Raw genomic sequence first — 15,843 nt, 5'->3', positions numbered from 1 at the left:
AGTAATCCAATTAAGAATCGTGTCTTACGGTGCTAAGCGACAAAACTCAGCCACCTTGCCACACACACCTCCACTTGGCTATTATAGTCGATTGACAGTTGGCTGCGGAGCTGTTAAGGAGGCCTCAAATCGTGTTAGGCTTATTGGGTTAAGCTGGCGTCGTTGTGAGGCCTTGACTTTAACCGAAATAATGGATGACTGTCAGAACGCTTGAGAAGCGTAGAAGCCAGCTACAAAGGTCACATGGCTTTTGCAAATGGGAAAAGTTTTCTAATGGCAAAATACAGTTTTGCATTTAAAGCGTAGAATACCTTTAAAGCGGTTACAGTTTGTGTGGATTTTGTATTGATTTTGCGGAAGTAGAAGAGAAGCCTTGCATCTATAACAAACCAATAAGAAAATCATCAAAATGTCATAATTTCAATCGGGCAAATCGGCAAAGCGAGCCAACTTGGCTTGATATCTAGTTGACTGCTTCTCTCTTACTAGAAGGCATTGTGTCAAAATGGCATATTATAACTGCATTATGACATGCCACATGCCGCTGCCGCTGCCACTGCCGATGACACTGGCAATGCCAACCTGGAAAGAGATGGCAAGTCGTTAAGTAAAAACAAGAGAGAAAAAGAGAGAGCGCGAGTCCATGAACTTGAAAATTGTTGTTTATAGCATTTTACTTTTGCGCTTTTCCTTTTGCTTTCGACAACTGTTTCCCTTGCGTCGGCTGCTTGGCTGCTTCATGACTTGTGTGCCAAATTCTTTTCGGTAATTTGATTGATTTGCCAGCTGTGTGAGGCAACCAGTCAGAAAGCCAGTCAACATGCAACTGTAACGAGCCACTAATGCTCACATTTAGCGCGCCAAAAATACACACACATCGATGTGCATATATTCCAAAAAGAGCTAACAAAATTATTGTCTAAACAATACAATATTGAAGACGGTTTTTACTCAATTCTGCTGCATAAAGCGTAGAACACACATCCGGGTCTCTTTTTTTGGGGACTGTCAATTAGCCGCAAAAATGAATTCATTCGAAAAAGTGTTGAAAAAGTTTCCCTGGAGAGAAAGTGAAAAGCTTGTGCTGTGAAATTGATTGACAGACAACTGCAAACACCTTCTGCATGGATTTGCATACTATAAAAGTTTATTTGCATAGCCATAAACGAGCTTAAATTGCTGCCTCTAAGGCTTTAAAGCGAAACCATATAATTATAAATACCTTTGCTTCTTTGGAGTCAAGATGGAATCTGATTTTGTAATATTTATTGGCATGCTCAAATGCCGCCCCTAAATTTCTATTAATAATATAGCTTTTAGTTAAGCGCCTTAAAGTAGGCCAGGGAAATGGCAGCAACAATCTCCACGTGTGGGTGGATTACTAATTAATGATGCTGTCCCCGACGACAACCTTGATTTGGTTGGGTTCAGGATGTCACATTGGCTCAAGGCCTCTAATCCCCATACAAATTTATATTCCACTCGCTATTCAGCGAGCAGAAACCACAATTTGTTGTCTGGGTGGCATTTTAATTAGTGAGCCGTCGCAGTTGAGTGTGGGAATTTAGTCGCAAAGAATCGGCCATAAATATTTCAAAGGAATATTGTCGAATAAAACACATAATGAATGACTTTTGACCTTGGCCATCGCAATGGTTTATCCTCTGCTTTATAAACTGGAATTGCGCGCGATCTGTTTATATCCATCTTAATGCCTGGCAAATGTCAATTAGCGGTAATTACTGTGCCACGGCACGGCATAATAATAATAACCTACATCAACAACTACAAACAAGTACGAGAGCTACAGTCGAGTGTGCTCGACAGTGAGATACCCCCTACACGTTTTCAATACAACAATATATACCCAATTAAAATACTGAAATATGTCACATGATATTTTTAGTATATTGACATAGTATTAAATTTAATATATACCGTAAAATATACCAGATTGCCAACCAAATCAACTAAGAACCACTGGCCTCCTTCTGTCATTTCAACATAACTTTTTCTAAAAATATACAAAATTAATATACCGACAAAATACTAAAATGTGTCAAAAACCAATATTTGGTATATTTATATAGTAATACATTCAAAATATACCAGCTAAATCAACTAAGAACCGATTGCTATCTCATGCCTGTTCTATAAATATCCTGCAGTCACAAAATGATTATACCCTTTTACCCTACGGGGAGCGGGTATAAAAACAGCTGTCAACAGCGATGTTGTTTACGCAACTTGCCTCGCCTTGGTCCTTGGCCAGGACTCAGTGCGTCGAGTCTCTATGTCTATGGTAACTCAATCCCCAGTTGCTTCCATCTAATTGCAATCTACACGCTAAGTGCAAAAATTAATTTTTAAAAAAACCCAAGCACAGTATGCTGCTCATTTGCATAGAGACAACTGAGAGACGAGAGCTGAGAGGGAGGGAAATATTCTCGGCATGCATGCTGCGCTTTTAATTAAAAATCTCCGACTATATAAACTGACTTGGCTGCTGTTCAACATTGTCTATCATGTCAGCCTTCATGTCAAAGTGGACAATTACAAGGCAGCCATCAACAGGACGAGCCATGAAATATTCACAAATATGTATATTATTACTCATCTCATATCTAAAGACTTTACCATGAAGGAGAGCTTACCACATTAAAGATTACTTAATTAATTAATAGGCGGAGCATCTTTTAGCTATCAATTTGGATTAATTGGCATTTGCTAATGAATTGCTCAAATTCCACAAAAGCCGCTCTGCGAATTGTGCTTAAATTCATTCATTCAGCTTAAAGAGCACTAAAATGCTGAATCTAATGTCATTGTTCGACATCTCGTATTTGTAGATAATGCCTTGATTATCTCATCATGAGCTCAGCAAATTGAAATAAATTTAACACTAAGACACAAATTCTTGACACATTGCCCGCATGACCAAAAAAATCAGCAAGAAAAGAAGAGAAGTGAAGCTTATTCACCAGAACAGCATAGAGCCATATTTACGACCCTGACACTTCCTACTCTCCCTCTCTATTCTCTGCTAGCAAACTTGGCCATGACAACATTATTTTGGCAACGTCATCTACACAATATGCTGCATAGTTATGGCACTCAATGTGACCATTTCTTATGGCATTTGATGGCAGAAAAAGCAAAAGCAAAACGCTCTCTCTCTCTCTGTCTGTCTTCTTCCTCGGTTTGGCAGCTCATTTTATCGCTGTCGCTGTAAATTACGTGGCCCATAACATTTTTTGCACTGCGAGTGGACTTATGTAGCACAGGACAACGAACAGACATGCTGCAGGTGAATTTAGTGTGTGTTCACTTCGTGACTCTGGCTGTCAGACAAGTCCTCTATACGAAATTAAGTGCTCGAAATGTATGCTAGTGGGCGTATGTTTGCCTCAGTCCCGTGATGAGAATGAAGTGTCGCATTAGGAACCATGGATTAAGTTTCATATTTGCAGAGACTTGTCCTCTCTCCCCCCGCAGTTTTCGTTCCCTTTCTCTATTTTTTGCACAGTTTTCCGGCACATGCTAATTAGCTAATCAGCTTGCGGTTCCCTTTGCATGTTTTGGATGAGCTTTTTGGACAGCAACAAAAAAAGGGCTACCAATTAGAAATGTTTAAGTGCTAAGTGCACACGTTCTGTAATTAATTTGAAAGACCACAAAAAAAGGGGCAAATGTATTTGGAGGCTTGAATGAAAAAGTCTGCCAAAAGTTTAGAACTATTTCTATGGAAATATGTGGAGCCACAGACCTGATTTTATGGAGCGTAATAGAACTAGGAAACACATAGGATTTTGTTTTAGAGGAATGCCAATGCATTCATTCATATATTTTTGAAAATATTTGAAACCTTTAAATAAACATTAAGTTAAAAATATCTAATCGTTTTCTATTTTAAAACTCGATCTCAGAACAAAAACCTTGGCATTCGATTCGTGCTACTTGATCCAAGTTTTAATCCATCATTAATCCTGTAGCGCGAAACTCAATTTGCAGTCGCTGCCCGAGAGGAAATTAGCATGTAAAATTGAATTGCGTGCAAGTAAATTGAATTACGTAAAACTTGGCCACACAATTTGTTTACTCGTTCAAAACAAACTTTAAACTTGCCGCTGGGTTGTCAATGCAGAGCCCCATTTTCCATTTCCCTTCCCCATTCCTCACCTCCCATCCTATTCATTACAGTTTCTTAGTTCCATGGTCATTGCAGAAACTTTGCCCATTGCTGTAACTTGCTACGGTGGCGAAAAAAACAAGACGCAAAGTGCGCACTCGAGTAGCGATTTTGCGGCTAATTAGCCCAAAAGGCAAAATAATTAATTAAGTTTGTGATTTCGTTACAAGTCAGTATTTTTTTTGTCGTTTTGGTTTCGCTTTGGTTTTGCATGGTAAACAATTTAATTTTGTCGCGTTATCGATTCTTAGGGAACCCCGAAAATTCCGTTTGGTTTAATGGCGTGTTGTTAACCCATTTGAAATTAGAGTTCCCAAATCGGTGCTCAAAAATGTCAACTTAAGCAAAAGTTAGTGGAAGTCCTGCAATTAAGACAAATTAGTTACCGCCTGCCGGAAATGTCAAGGGACTTCTGATATGGGCACGAGCCGGGCAAAAAACCAAAGAGAAAAAAAAACGAGCAAACGGAAGCAAGTCAAGTCAATGCAATGGTTAAACTATGACCTTCAACATTTTCTCTTTTTTTTCAAAACTTTTTCTTACGTTTTTGGGCCCGTACATACAAATAGTATTTTGTGTTTTCATATTCTTGCATCGCGTGTTTCTAGCCATATTTGCGTTGCCAACTGTCTAAACTTTGACATATGCAGGCTAAGACAAGGAGACGCAGGAAACGAAGACTACTCCCTAGCCCCGCCTGTAAAATCAACACCTGATAGGGGCGTTGGCTGTCTATCAATTAAATTGCCCCGACGACCAAACACAACAGGTAAATATAGACACCTCACACACAGCAACACATGTGTTGCACTTGCACTTGCACGCATGCAATGCATTGCATTTTGCAAGCACCTGAAAGTAGGCTACACAATATTTAAATTGAAATTGATAGTCGAGCGGCGTCTGCGGTTTGTTGTTCATACACTTCCTGCGCTGTCTATCAGCATATTGTGTGTGTGCTGTTGTGTGTGGGCAGGCATGCAAGCAAATTAAATAGAAATTTATTTGTTTACTGCACTTAAGTGGCATTCCAAGCGATAAAACTGCCATTTCCGACGTGCAATCAAAGTAAATACATCTCATGCTCTAGGGACGGACTTTGAATGAAAACTCTATACCACAAAATATTGGTAGTTGGAAAAAGGAAGGAAGGGACTCCCAACACACATCTTCATTCATCGAAAATGAATAGAATGCATGGTCCAACTATTTAGAATAATTTAATATACAATATGCATATGAAAAACAATTAAAGTAAAACTAATAAAGCAAAGACAACGTTTGAGGGTTGTTAATTATATAGTTAAGATTGCCATCAGAAACAAGAGTTATAAAACCATTAAAAAAGAGTTGTTAAATAATTACGATAACCACTTGACGTTTTACGATGCTCATGTGAAAGACCAAATGAGATTTATGGTGTCATAAAAGCAAACGCAAAATCAAAATCAAAAGCCATAGACAATGGCAACAAATACCATATGACACGAGCTGATAATATGATTTTATATTAAGGGGGTTGTTGTCTTCGAGGAGATAGCGGGGGAGGTGTATGGCTATTTTTAACACAAGAGCTCTGGGCTTGGTGTGTGTTATGTGTGTTGTCAAGGTAAAAGCGCAACAGAGGATCTGCGTAATGCGTGCTAGGCACTTGTGAGAAGGCACACACAGTAGGAACGAAGCAATGATTACGATTGTCGTTTAATGGGCACAACGCACGCAAGGATAAAACTTGCGAATAAATTTAATTGGCTGAATGTTAATAGAAATGCGAGCGATACGCGTTTTTAATTGACGAGTCGAGAAGCGAGAGTTGTGTCAGTCGTGACAGTCACTCTGTTTAGCATTGACGTCAAAGCATATTAACTAAGTAGAATGACTAGCGAAATATTAAATTAGCTAAAAGGGTGAGACTCACCTCATTAACTCGAAGGTAATGCACAAATGCCTACGGAAATATGTATAGTCCAGCATGTGTATAACATTATGAGATCCATCCGCATCCTTTTCACGCAGCTCATCCAATATATTGAGCTCAACGACCGCCTGGTTGAGGAATCGCTTCTTATTCCTTATGATTTTAATGGCCACGTGTGTGTTGGTCTTATGATCTAACGCTCTGATCACCTGACCAAAGCTCCCCTTGCCAATCACCTCCAATATCTCATAGCGAAAGGCTATATGATCGTGTTCAATCTGTAAATAAATATATTTTTAATTTTAGAGTATTTTCGATTAATAATTTATTAGTCTTACGATTTTGTAGTTGCCATTATCATCGTCATAGCCCATGTTTGTTGTATTGGCTGTGGGGGCGGGCTTATTGTAATTCTTGCTGGCATGCTGGCCGAAATACCAAACCTCCTTGTACACCTTCAGCTCCTCAAACTCCAGATCAGTCAGATAGTTGCGAAACTTCTTAACGAGCTCTGTGAAAGTTAAATATATTTAATATTAGAAATGTGAGATGCTCTACGGTTTTCGTTTTTACTTCATTTTTCGGGAACCCTTTTTGTTTAAATCTATCTCTCGATATCAAAATAGCTACAAAATCTATCTATCTATCAAGAATCATCCATCTTAGTTGATACAGCACTTTTTCATATTATACTTTCTTAGTATTATCTTAAATGAATGCAAATTGTTGTGGCAAATGCTCTTTTATAAACAGTATCCTTAGTGAGCCACATCAAGGGTCAGTTTTTGAAATTTACACTGTTTCTATAGACCTTTTTGCAACATGAGGACCATTCGGTTGAGTGCCAAAGCAAACTAATTGAAAACTAACCCGTTATACGTAGTGGCACACAACACTGGTCTGAGTCTGACCTTGACCTCAATGCCATTTGAGTATAGTATAAATAAGAAAAAATTAATTAATGGCAGCTTCCAACTGTGGACGCAAAAGCAAAACTCAACTGGGAGCTGCTTTGCTAATTCGCATTGGACGTCAGCGATGCGTATTAACCCAACGCGTTAAACATTGCAAATGTTGACAAGAGCCCATCCACCTCTTCTATAACTTGTAGTTAACATACTATATAGACCCCCTCTCTTCTACCCTGTCACTCTTCATTACCAACCTGATGGTGTCATGGGCGTGTTGCATTTCAGTTCGGCGCTTCCTGTGCTGCTCGCCGAGTTGCCGGAGCTACCGCTGCCGCTGCTGCTGTTTGATTTGGTCGAGGAGCCACGCTCATTGCCGCTGCTGCTGTTTGTGGTCGAGCAGGAGACCGGTGAGCCAAGGTTGTTGTTGTTGTTGTTGTTGCTGCTGCTGCCGTTGCTGCCATTGCCGTTTAGTGTTGTCGTTGTTGTCTCATTCACGTTGTTGTTATTATTGTTGTTGCTGTTGCTGATGTGGCTATCAAGGCGACGACTCACGTTGCACAACTGTGGCAGATCCAGCCTGGAGCTGGACAGACGCACGTCGCGTCTGAGCTTCTCGTTGTCCAATTGTATCTGCGTTAGCGTTAAGAAAATATATTTTATATTACTTTACAATACAAAATATATCAAGATATGTAGAGGACAGAAATGACATTTGACATATTGAGAAGTATTCAAAAAAAAGTGTTGCATACTTTTCAGCTACTGTTAAAAGAAGAGTGTTTGCTATTTTATGTTGCATACTTTGCGGTGTCAATATGAAATTCATTTATTTGCTAAAGAGTGATTTGAAAGTTATTATTTGCTTTGGCAAATAAGTAATAAGTTTAGATGAAAGAAAACCAAAATGAAATTAATATTATTGTACAATATTTTAGATAATTTCGAACTCTTCTAAACAAAACTCATGTTCTCATTCTGTCAATCTAAACTATTAAATACATATATTCAAAAATATTTGATTACTCTGCTTGGGATTTTATATGTCAGCTTTCTTTTAATTTTCCGTGTATCATATCATATTACAAATTAGAAGATTATTCAGTTGAATTTCGTAAATTGATTTCAGTTGTATTTTTTAATCCTATTAATCTGAATGTCTTTTCAATGTCTTTATGCCATTTTCGATCTTTTGTTTGCCACTTACCGGCATTTCACATCGATCCAACATTGTGCTATGTTCTGTCTGTGTGTATTCAGTTTCCAATGCTTTCCAAAATGGCACAGTGCTTTCGCCGCACAGTGCTTAGTGGTTGGTTGTTCTTATGGAACCGGCCAAAAAGAATTATTATTGATAACCAGCTGCTGGGCAATGTGTCTTCGGGGCGCACAACATTTGCATTTGAATGTGTTGGTTTCCTTCCTTCCGCCTACTTGGTAGTTGATATTGTTTGGTTTGATGGGCAACTGCAAAGAAAATAAAAACAAGGAATCGAAATATTTATACAAGCACAAAAAAGTATAAACACATTAATAATATGCTAAACTAAACGGACGGATGTCTTTAAACCCTTCTTGACTTTAACCCTTGACGTTCGACGGAACAAACTGTCGACAAACTGGTAACCAACAATCAACCACTGCAACAACAAGAAATACCGAATAATCGATGTGCATTCAAAGCACACACCATAAATAAAATGGTAAACCAAAATAAGTTTCCTCCTGCAGAGAAACCCCCAAAAATCGTCGACTTGTCAAGACATAACCATAACTAACTCAATAGCGAGAACCACAGAACCAAAAAAAAAAACCGAAAAGAAAAACTCGAATGTCAGTCAGTGGCATTTAGCAGTTTTCATTGTCAAGCCGGTGTTTGTCGGCAAATCATCAAAAGGCCAAACTTTATTAATATTTTATTCAAAGGGTCGTTCCACGTACTCATAGCCTAACTAGACGCCCCCGAACACTAACTTGGGAGCTGGTAAGGACCCAACCAGGCCGGTGTACTCAATGCAAGCCGGCATAAAACTTGGTAACCAAAAGTCATGACCAATTATTGGCTTTTTGTGTTTTTTGCGCCTTCTTCCTGTTAGCCCTTTCATGTGCATTTCGTTGCGAGGGGCATGCATAACGATTCCTAACCCTTTTCGCTGTCAGTGTGGGGGGCGGACAACCCTTTTTTTTGGGGGGGCTGATGCAGCGCAAAAGTTGTGCTGTGCTCGACAAGTTTCTCTATGAATAGCAACATAATGAGTAAACAGTTAGGTAGGTACACTGAGCAAAAAAAGGGTGCTAAGATTGAGTACAGACCGACTGTAATTCATCTTCACTTTTCTCTCTACTTCTTAAGCTATTAAATATTTATGATTTTCGGTTCTTCGTTTCTTGCAGTGCATTTAACTGATTCCCACATTTTAAGGTGGCCCTGAGCAAGACCCAGGCTAACTTGTCTACTATTTCTCAAGTTTAACCTATTCCTTGGCTCTCTTTTTTAGGTTTTCTTTTTGGCTTTGGTCTCTTGACATGCCCTGCAAAATTTATTGGCTTTTAAAAAGTTTTCTGTCATAAAATCATAATTTACAGCATTCGTTTTTGACGCAGAGTTTTTGGATCAACTTGACAGTTGTTATGGCATCAGTGGGCGGTTGGGTTGCCCATTTTTTCGTCTCCTTTTTATAAGCAAGCATATCTGCATACAAATACATAAATATAGCAATATATCTTGGGTTTCTTTTTTGTCTCTTCATCCGCTTGTGCTGTCTGCGCACAAAGTTTAGAGCCGACTATAAGTTTAAATTTTGTCAGTCAGTCTGTCAGTCTTAAATGAACTTTTTGAGCTGGTTTTTCGCCAAAAGAAATTCGCATATAGAAAGCAGAGGGCCAAGAGCAAATGGCATATGCCCAGGTCATTGAATAGCTTGAATTTCACATTGTGTCTGTCGTAATTCGATAAAGGAAAGTATTTTGAACCCATTTCGAGATACGACTCGATTGCAAGGCTGTCAAATTATGTCCAAAAATAACTGTCGACGGTCATGGGCACATTAAAATGACAAATCAATGATACAGATAAGCGATCAACAAAAAAGAAACAATATATAATTGTCTAGGCGTTCACAATTCTTTATTTTCTATGGTGACTTTGAGCTCGAAATGTTTTTGCATTGATTTCAATTGAAAAACAGCAAACTCTTTGACTCATTTGCCATTGCTTTGACACCCACCCAATTTATATAGAGAGACAGACACTGAATTGGTTTCTGTGCATAGACTCAAGTATAAACGATATCTGCAATTTCTATGAATGACATTGAAAATTAAATGTCAGTTTCAATGATTTTTCATGTACTCGGTGTTGTTTTACGACTCAAGTTGGCGAAGATGTGTCAGAGAAGTTGTTTTCAGCCTTTGTTGGCATTGGAGCTTTGTGTTTTTTTGCGTGAAACATGATTCAGTTTGAACCTGGCCTCTCAAGAAAACCTCCATATTGACAACTGATATGTCTAGTAATCGAATATCAATATTGATTCATCTTTGCACTCAAATTCAAGCGCTTAGTTGACAAGGGAAACTGTACTATTAAAAAGTAATCAATACTGTGTTTTTTTTTCGTGCAACTTATTCTGCGTGAAGTTTTAAAATTCAGCTTTTTCTCTCTTGACCAATCCATCAGCAGCTAGCGGTTTTTATGATTTTAAAGCTTTCACAGCAATTTACCTTTGGCTGATCTCAGCTGTGACCCCAGACATAACTAAATATTAAGTCATTTATTTTAAATTTCTACGTCAAGTGTCGGAGACCCTTAGCCAAAAAAAGCGACAGTAAATTGGTCACTCAAAGCAATTGACTTGCTTCTTTTGGAATATACAAAACGAAAAACAAAACAAAACAAGGAGAAGGCAACTTTGATGGCAATAAAAATGTCATGAAATTTATGGGCATAATTTGTCAATTTATAGCAGAGTTTTATTTTGACAAGCGCGAGAAAATCATTTCAATCAAGTACAGAAAACACAAATAATAAAATTGTGCATCTCTTTTCAAGTGCATTTCATTTTGGAGTTCCGTTAAAGCTGCACCACAAATTTGCTTAATAAATGTCAATTGCTTTTTTTCTTGGTTTGGTTTTCTGTTTGGCTCTTGGTTGTGTTGTTTTTGTTTTGTTTTTGCTTTCGGTTCGTCAATGAGCAAACACATAAAATAAAACAAAACAAAACAGAATAAAACAACAAAACGTGACATTTTGTTGTTGACTTTTGACACTTGCAATCATTTTTGGGCAGTCGGATGGAAGATTTATAAACTGCGCGTACAAATTTAACGTTGACTCGGCGAATCTCAGGGAATCGCATTATGTAAATAGTATTTTAATACCCTGTGACCAATGAGAATACAAAATAAGAGAGGGTGTAATATATTTTCTACAACATCAAATAATGTATATTTAAAGTAAGCATTGCGATTCATCTTTACAAACTTTGTCGGTTTCATTGAAGTAGATTTTAGTATTCTGTGTTTTACAGAGTATATTCAGGTCGAGCACTTCAACCAGCAGTGTTATCACTCGTTTTATTTTCATCGACAGAGAAAAACCTTGTTGCAAATGCCAAACTTGTCGGGGAGTGTTGCCATTTAAGTGTTCAGCTACCCGACAATTTACGAGTAACAGCAAAGCGACAATTGGGCCACAACTGGCAAATGTTTCCATTCACATTGAATGCCAAAAAGAGTTCTTTTTACAACCGAATTCTTTGGCTGTCCATAACTCTGCTGATCCATTGTTACAATGGGATTTATTAAAATGTTTTCTTTTTGATTCATTCTTGACACCTCAAGTGATTGGCCGCCAAAGCTCAACAAGCATCAATATGCATGCAAAGCAGTTTGAAAATTAAATAATTCACATTTCTTTTATTGTCTCTCGGACATGTACACACTTGTTGCCCATAATAAGCCGCAAGGCATCACGTTCATAGTTCTTTTTTTTTGCGAATGGTTTTACATCTATTGTTCCATAATTTTATTGATTTGTCTGAAAGCAGCCCAAAACTGCCAAGATTTTTGACATTTGGGGTGAAAAAACACATTTCGGGGCTTTGATCTTTTCGTTTCGTTTGAAGAATCTCAATTATAATCACACTTCATATGTATTATTTGTGAGTCAAAAGATCTAGAGGAAAGCATTTGCAAATCTTCATAACTTTGCCAAGTAATTAAGCTTTAGATAGCATTGTTTGTTATTCACAAGCAATAACTTTAGAGCAAGTTTAATTTGAAAAGGAAATCCTGAAACAACGATCGTCAAAACAATACTCTACTGAAAATCTATTACTAAATCTTGTATACATCATTTCTTTTATAGCATAGTTATGGAACCCAGTTAACATGATCGCAATTTTGTAATAGCTGCACATAAACAAGATAATTTCTGACTGCGATTTTAGCTTGTCGAGGCCCATTTACATGCTTTCTTTGCCCAACATAATAAGCCTATAATTTTATAGCAACTGCATTTGTGCATGCAAGTCTCAAATTTCAAAGTAGCAAGCAATGAATGAAAAAATGGAAGAAAAATCAAAGTAAACGCGGCCAATTCGCTATGAAATTTGGGGCACGTAACCCCAATGGGCGTAGTTCGAGTTGAATATCCTAGAACTGACCCACGACAAGGGGGAAATTGTACTTAATCATATGGCACACCAGGTTAAAGCGCAACCAAAAACATCGTTTGTCACAACAAGTCAGCTGGAAAAAATAAAAACCGAAAAAAATATCGGCCCGTGTGGCCCAGAAAGAGTCGCCCTCAAAACCAAAGAGAAAAAAAAAGTCAAAACACAAAAATAGCAAAGAGCCAGCTAGCTAGCAACATGCTATAAACATTTTTGTTACATTTAATTTGGCGCAGGCACGACACATAAGTGAAATTCATTTAGTTTTCATTATTACCTGAATTATTATTATTCGTATTATTCCTATTACTCTTGCTATGCTTCTGTCCTATTATTATTAATGTTGAGCCAGAAATTGCATGCCACAAACAGAAACAGAAACAGACCATAGCCAACACATTTTTGTGTGCTAGGCATTAACCAGCTAACTAGCCAAACTATGTTAACTAATAGAGCCTACCCAAATGTGACCTCATAAGCTATTGACCTACTAACCCCAGCAACAGCAACAGCAACAGAAACCCCAGTCGCAAAGTAATGACCTCAAGCGAAATGTCAACTAATCGCATATGGATTTCAGCAGTCCACAACGGAAGTAGCCAACGCTGTTCTATGTTGTCTCGGGGGTCTTTCGGGCGGAACTGGATCGCTGTCAGTCCGAGGGAGCCCAAACAAGTGTTAGGCGTAGTTTTGGGAGCAGGTGCTATGATTGGATTAATAAACATTCGAAGGCGTGTTCGCGGGCATAAACAATGAACATGAAATTGGAATTATCAAATATATTTAATCAACTAAATGCAACAACATAACTATTCCAAATAATTATCTTAAATGTAAAAGGCCACATGCCGTTTATTTATTTTTAATGTCAGTGATCATTTGCTCAATCTAAATTTATTTCCATATCCACAACGCAACAGTTGTCAACGCAGCAAGGCACAGCAAGAGTACAATAGTAGGTGTGACATATAAACCTTAATACCGTGCACATAGCAAATGTCACACACACACGCAGACCCCCAACTGGGCGCACGTTGCGTATGTGTAATAATTGCTGGTCAATGCACTGCGCACACTCGCTCCCTCATCTTGAAAAGCAACGGTACACAAACTTGACTACTAAAACAATTTTAATAACTTCCGTTCTACAAACACTTTTCGATTCACGTCCTCTTGCTCTCCCCCCTCATCCATCCAGTTATTTGCTGCTCCCTCTCTGCCGAGGTGACTGCACAAAGACAATAGATGTGAACGTGTAACAGGGCGGACTTTGACAGTTGGCGACTTTTGCTGCTGCTGCTGCTGTTGGGGCCATTAAACTCGCAGAAAAAAATACCAACTGCAGCAGTCTAATGGCCGATAGTTGGCAGCAAAAGAAAGTAGTCGCTAAATCTAGGGACGAAGGGGAGCAAGAATTTTGCTTTATTGAGCCCAATTGGCATGGCGAGGAAAATGCAACGGAAAACTGCATAAAATTGAACTACTGTCGCTCCAACGAAGTTTGCAGTTGTTGTCGGAAAATGACAATTAGCTTCGGTGTTGTTGAGATTCTCCCTCTCATTTACCAGTTGACTGCATTTCTCTTTCTCTGTTTACTCTTACTAACCAATATAAAATATAAAGACGGAAGTCTTTAAAGTTGATTGAGTAATATCTGTAAGTATCTTTAACTGTATAGCATCGGTATCTTTACTTTGTCTATGTAATTGTATTTGTATTTGTTTTGTTTTCGTATCGCATCTATGCTGGCAGCTGCTGCTCAAACGTATTGCCAATTTTGTTAATAGCTCTGATGATAATGTCTGGCAACGTCTGTTGTCTCTGTTCGTCTCAACGCTGAGCAGGAAGCAAATGAAACTGTTGCAAAGCGCATCGAGCATTTTTCGCCAGCGGCCTACTTAGCTCAGTTCAGATACTGTAGAGGGGGAATTTAAATGAAAGATTTTATGTAGGCGAAGCAGGGAAAACTTTGCAAACGATCGCAGTATTTCTTTTTGGGTGTGGCTTTCTGGAGGAGGCACATCTGATGTTTATATTTTTATTTTTGTGTATTTTCAGTATATTAATTTGCTATATTTTCAGAATAATAATGCACAGAATATCAGTCTACCAAATATAAACTTCGGTATATTTTTTTATTTTTTCAGTACATAATTTGGGATATTTTCAGAATTATACTACACAGTATATTTGGACCTAATAAATCCTTTGGTACATTTTTAGTTTCTAGTATATTTATTTGGTATTTTGTTCACATTTTTAATGAGAGAGTATCTCGGTGTACCAAATATAGTCTTTGGTAAATTTTTGTATTTTTCAGAATATTAATTTGGTATATTTTCAGAATTATATTGTACAATATATCGGTCTACTAAATATAGTCTTCGGTATATTTATGTATTTTTTAGTATATTAATTTTTCATATTTTTAATAGTAATACCACAATGTTTTGCTTTAATTGAAAATGAGTACTTCTTTTGTTTATAATCGATGAATCGAAAAGTCTGCGACATCTTCCTCTCACTCCGACTTCAAACTGAGCTCACACTTCGGCAAACCGAACTCTGTGATCTTCAAACAACAATTGTCGCAATCATAGGGGTATCATAAAGAAACTATAACTACGCTAATTGCGTTGATCGTGCCTCTTCAAGTTCGAGATACGCACACACATACACACTCACACAGTAGCAATAATTGCTTCAATTATTTTCATATTATTATGTGTTAAAATGCTTTTTGTTCAGTTTATTTATTTCGCAGCCTAACCCGCCGCAGCCTCCCAACATCCTCCTCACATCAATTCATTATGCCGCCACAAACTGCGCCCGTCTCTTTGTCCCTCTGTCCGCTTGTCTGTCACTGAGTCTGGTCTCTGCCCATACGGGGAGTGCTGCTCGCTAAAGTGTGCTCATGTTCATTAACGCCAAAGTTGAGGCAATTGTCGCCGTGGCCGTCGTCGTTGTCGTTGTTGTCGTCTGTCGTTTGTCCGCTGTAATCTGAGCGTCGAGCATCTTTCCGCTTTCCTCTGCTGCTCCATCTCTATGGCCAACAATTGCCAGCATATTCCATGGCTCATTGTAAAGCGAATCGTCCCATGCTTGGCATCTGATTTTCTATACCCTATGCTCAAATAGTTGTTACAGAGATACATC

The 15,843-nt window shown here is 38.2% G+C and overlaps 1 protein-coding gene across 2 annotated transcripts in view; it reads right to left on the bottom strand.

Moving 5' to 3' along the window:
* Positions 1-15,843, bottom strand: part of LOC133847400 (dual specificity tyrosine-phosphorylation-regulated kinase 2) — a 60,806-nt gene that overhangs the window by 7,756 nt on the left and 37,207 nt on the right. For both annotated transcript variants that reach the window (XM_062282413.1, XM_062282420.1), the window contains 4 exons: positions 8,223-8,482; positions 7,273-7,648; positions 6,446-6,618; positions 6,108-6,385 (listed from right to left, as the gene is read on the bottom strand). In XM_062282413.1, coding sequence (XP_062138397.1) covers positions 6,108-6,385; positions 6,446-6,618; positions 7,273-7,648; positions 8,223-8,246 — 851 coding nt within the window. In that variant the 5' untranslated portion in view covers positions 8,247-8,482. The remainder of the gene's footprint in view (positions 1-6,107; positions 6,386-6,445; positions 6,619-7,272; positions 7,649-8,222; positions 8,483-15,843) is intronic.

The sequence above is a fragment of the Drosophila sulfurigaster genome, chromosome 2L, assembly GCF_023558435.1.
Source record: "Drosophila sulfurigaster albostrigata strain 15112-1811.04 chromosome 2L, ASM2355843v2, whole genome shotgun sequence".
Taxonomy (NCBI): domain Eukaryota; kingdom Metazoa; phylum Arthropoda; class Insecta; order Diptera; family Drosophilidae; genus Drosophila; species Drosophila sulfurigaster.
Note: the sequence above shows the minus strand (reverse complement) of the source record. Positions and strands in the feature narration are given on the sequence as shown.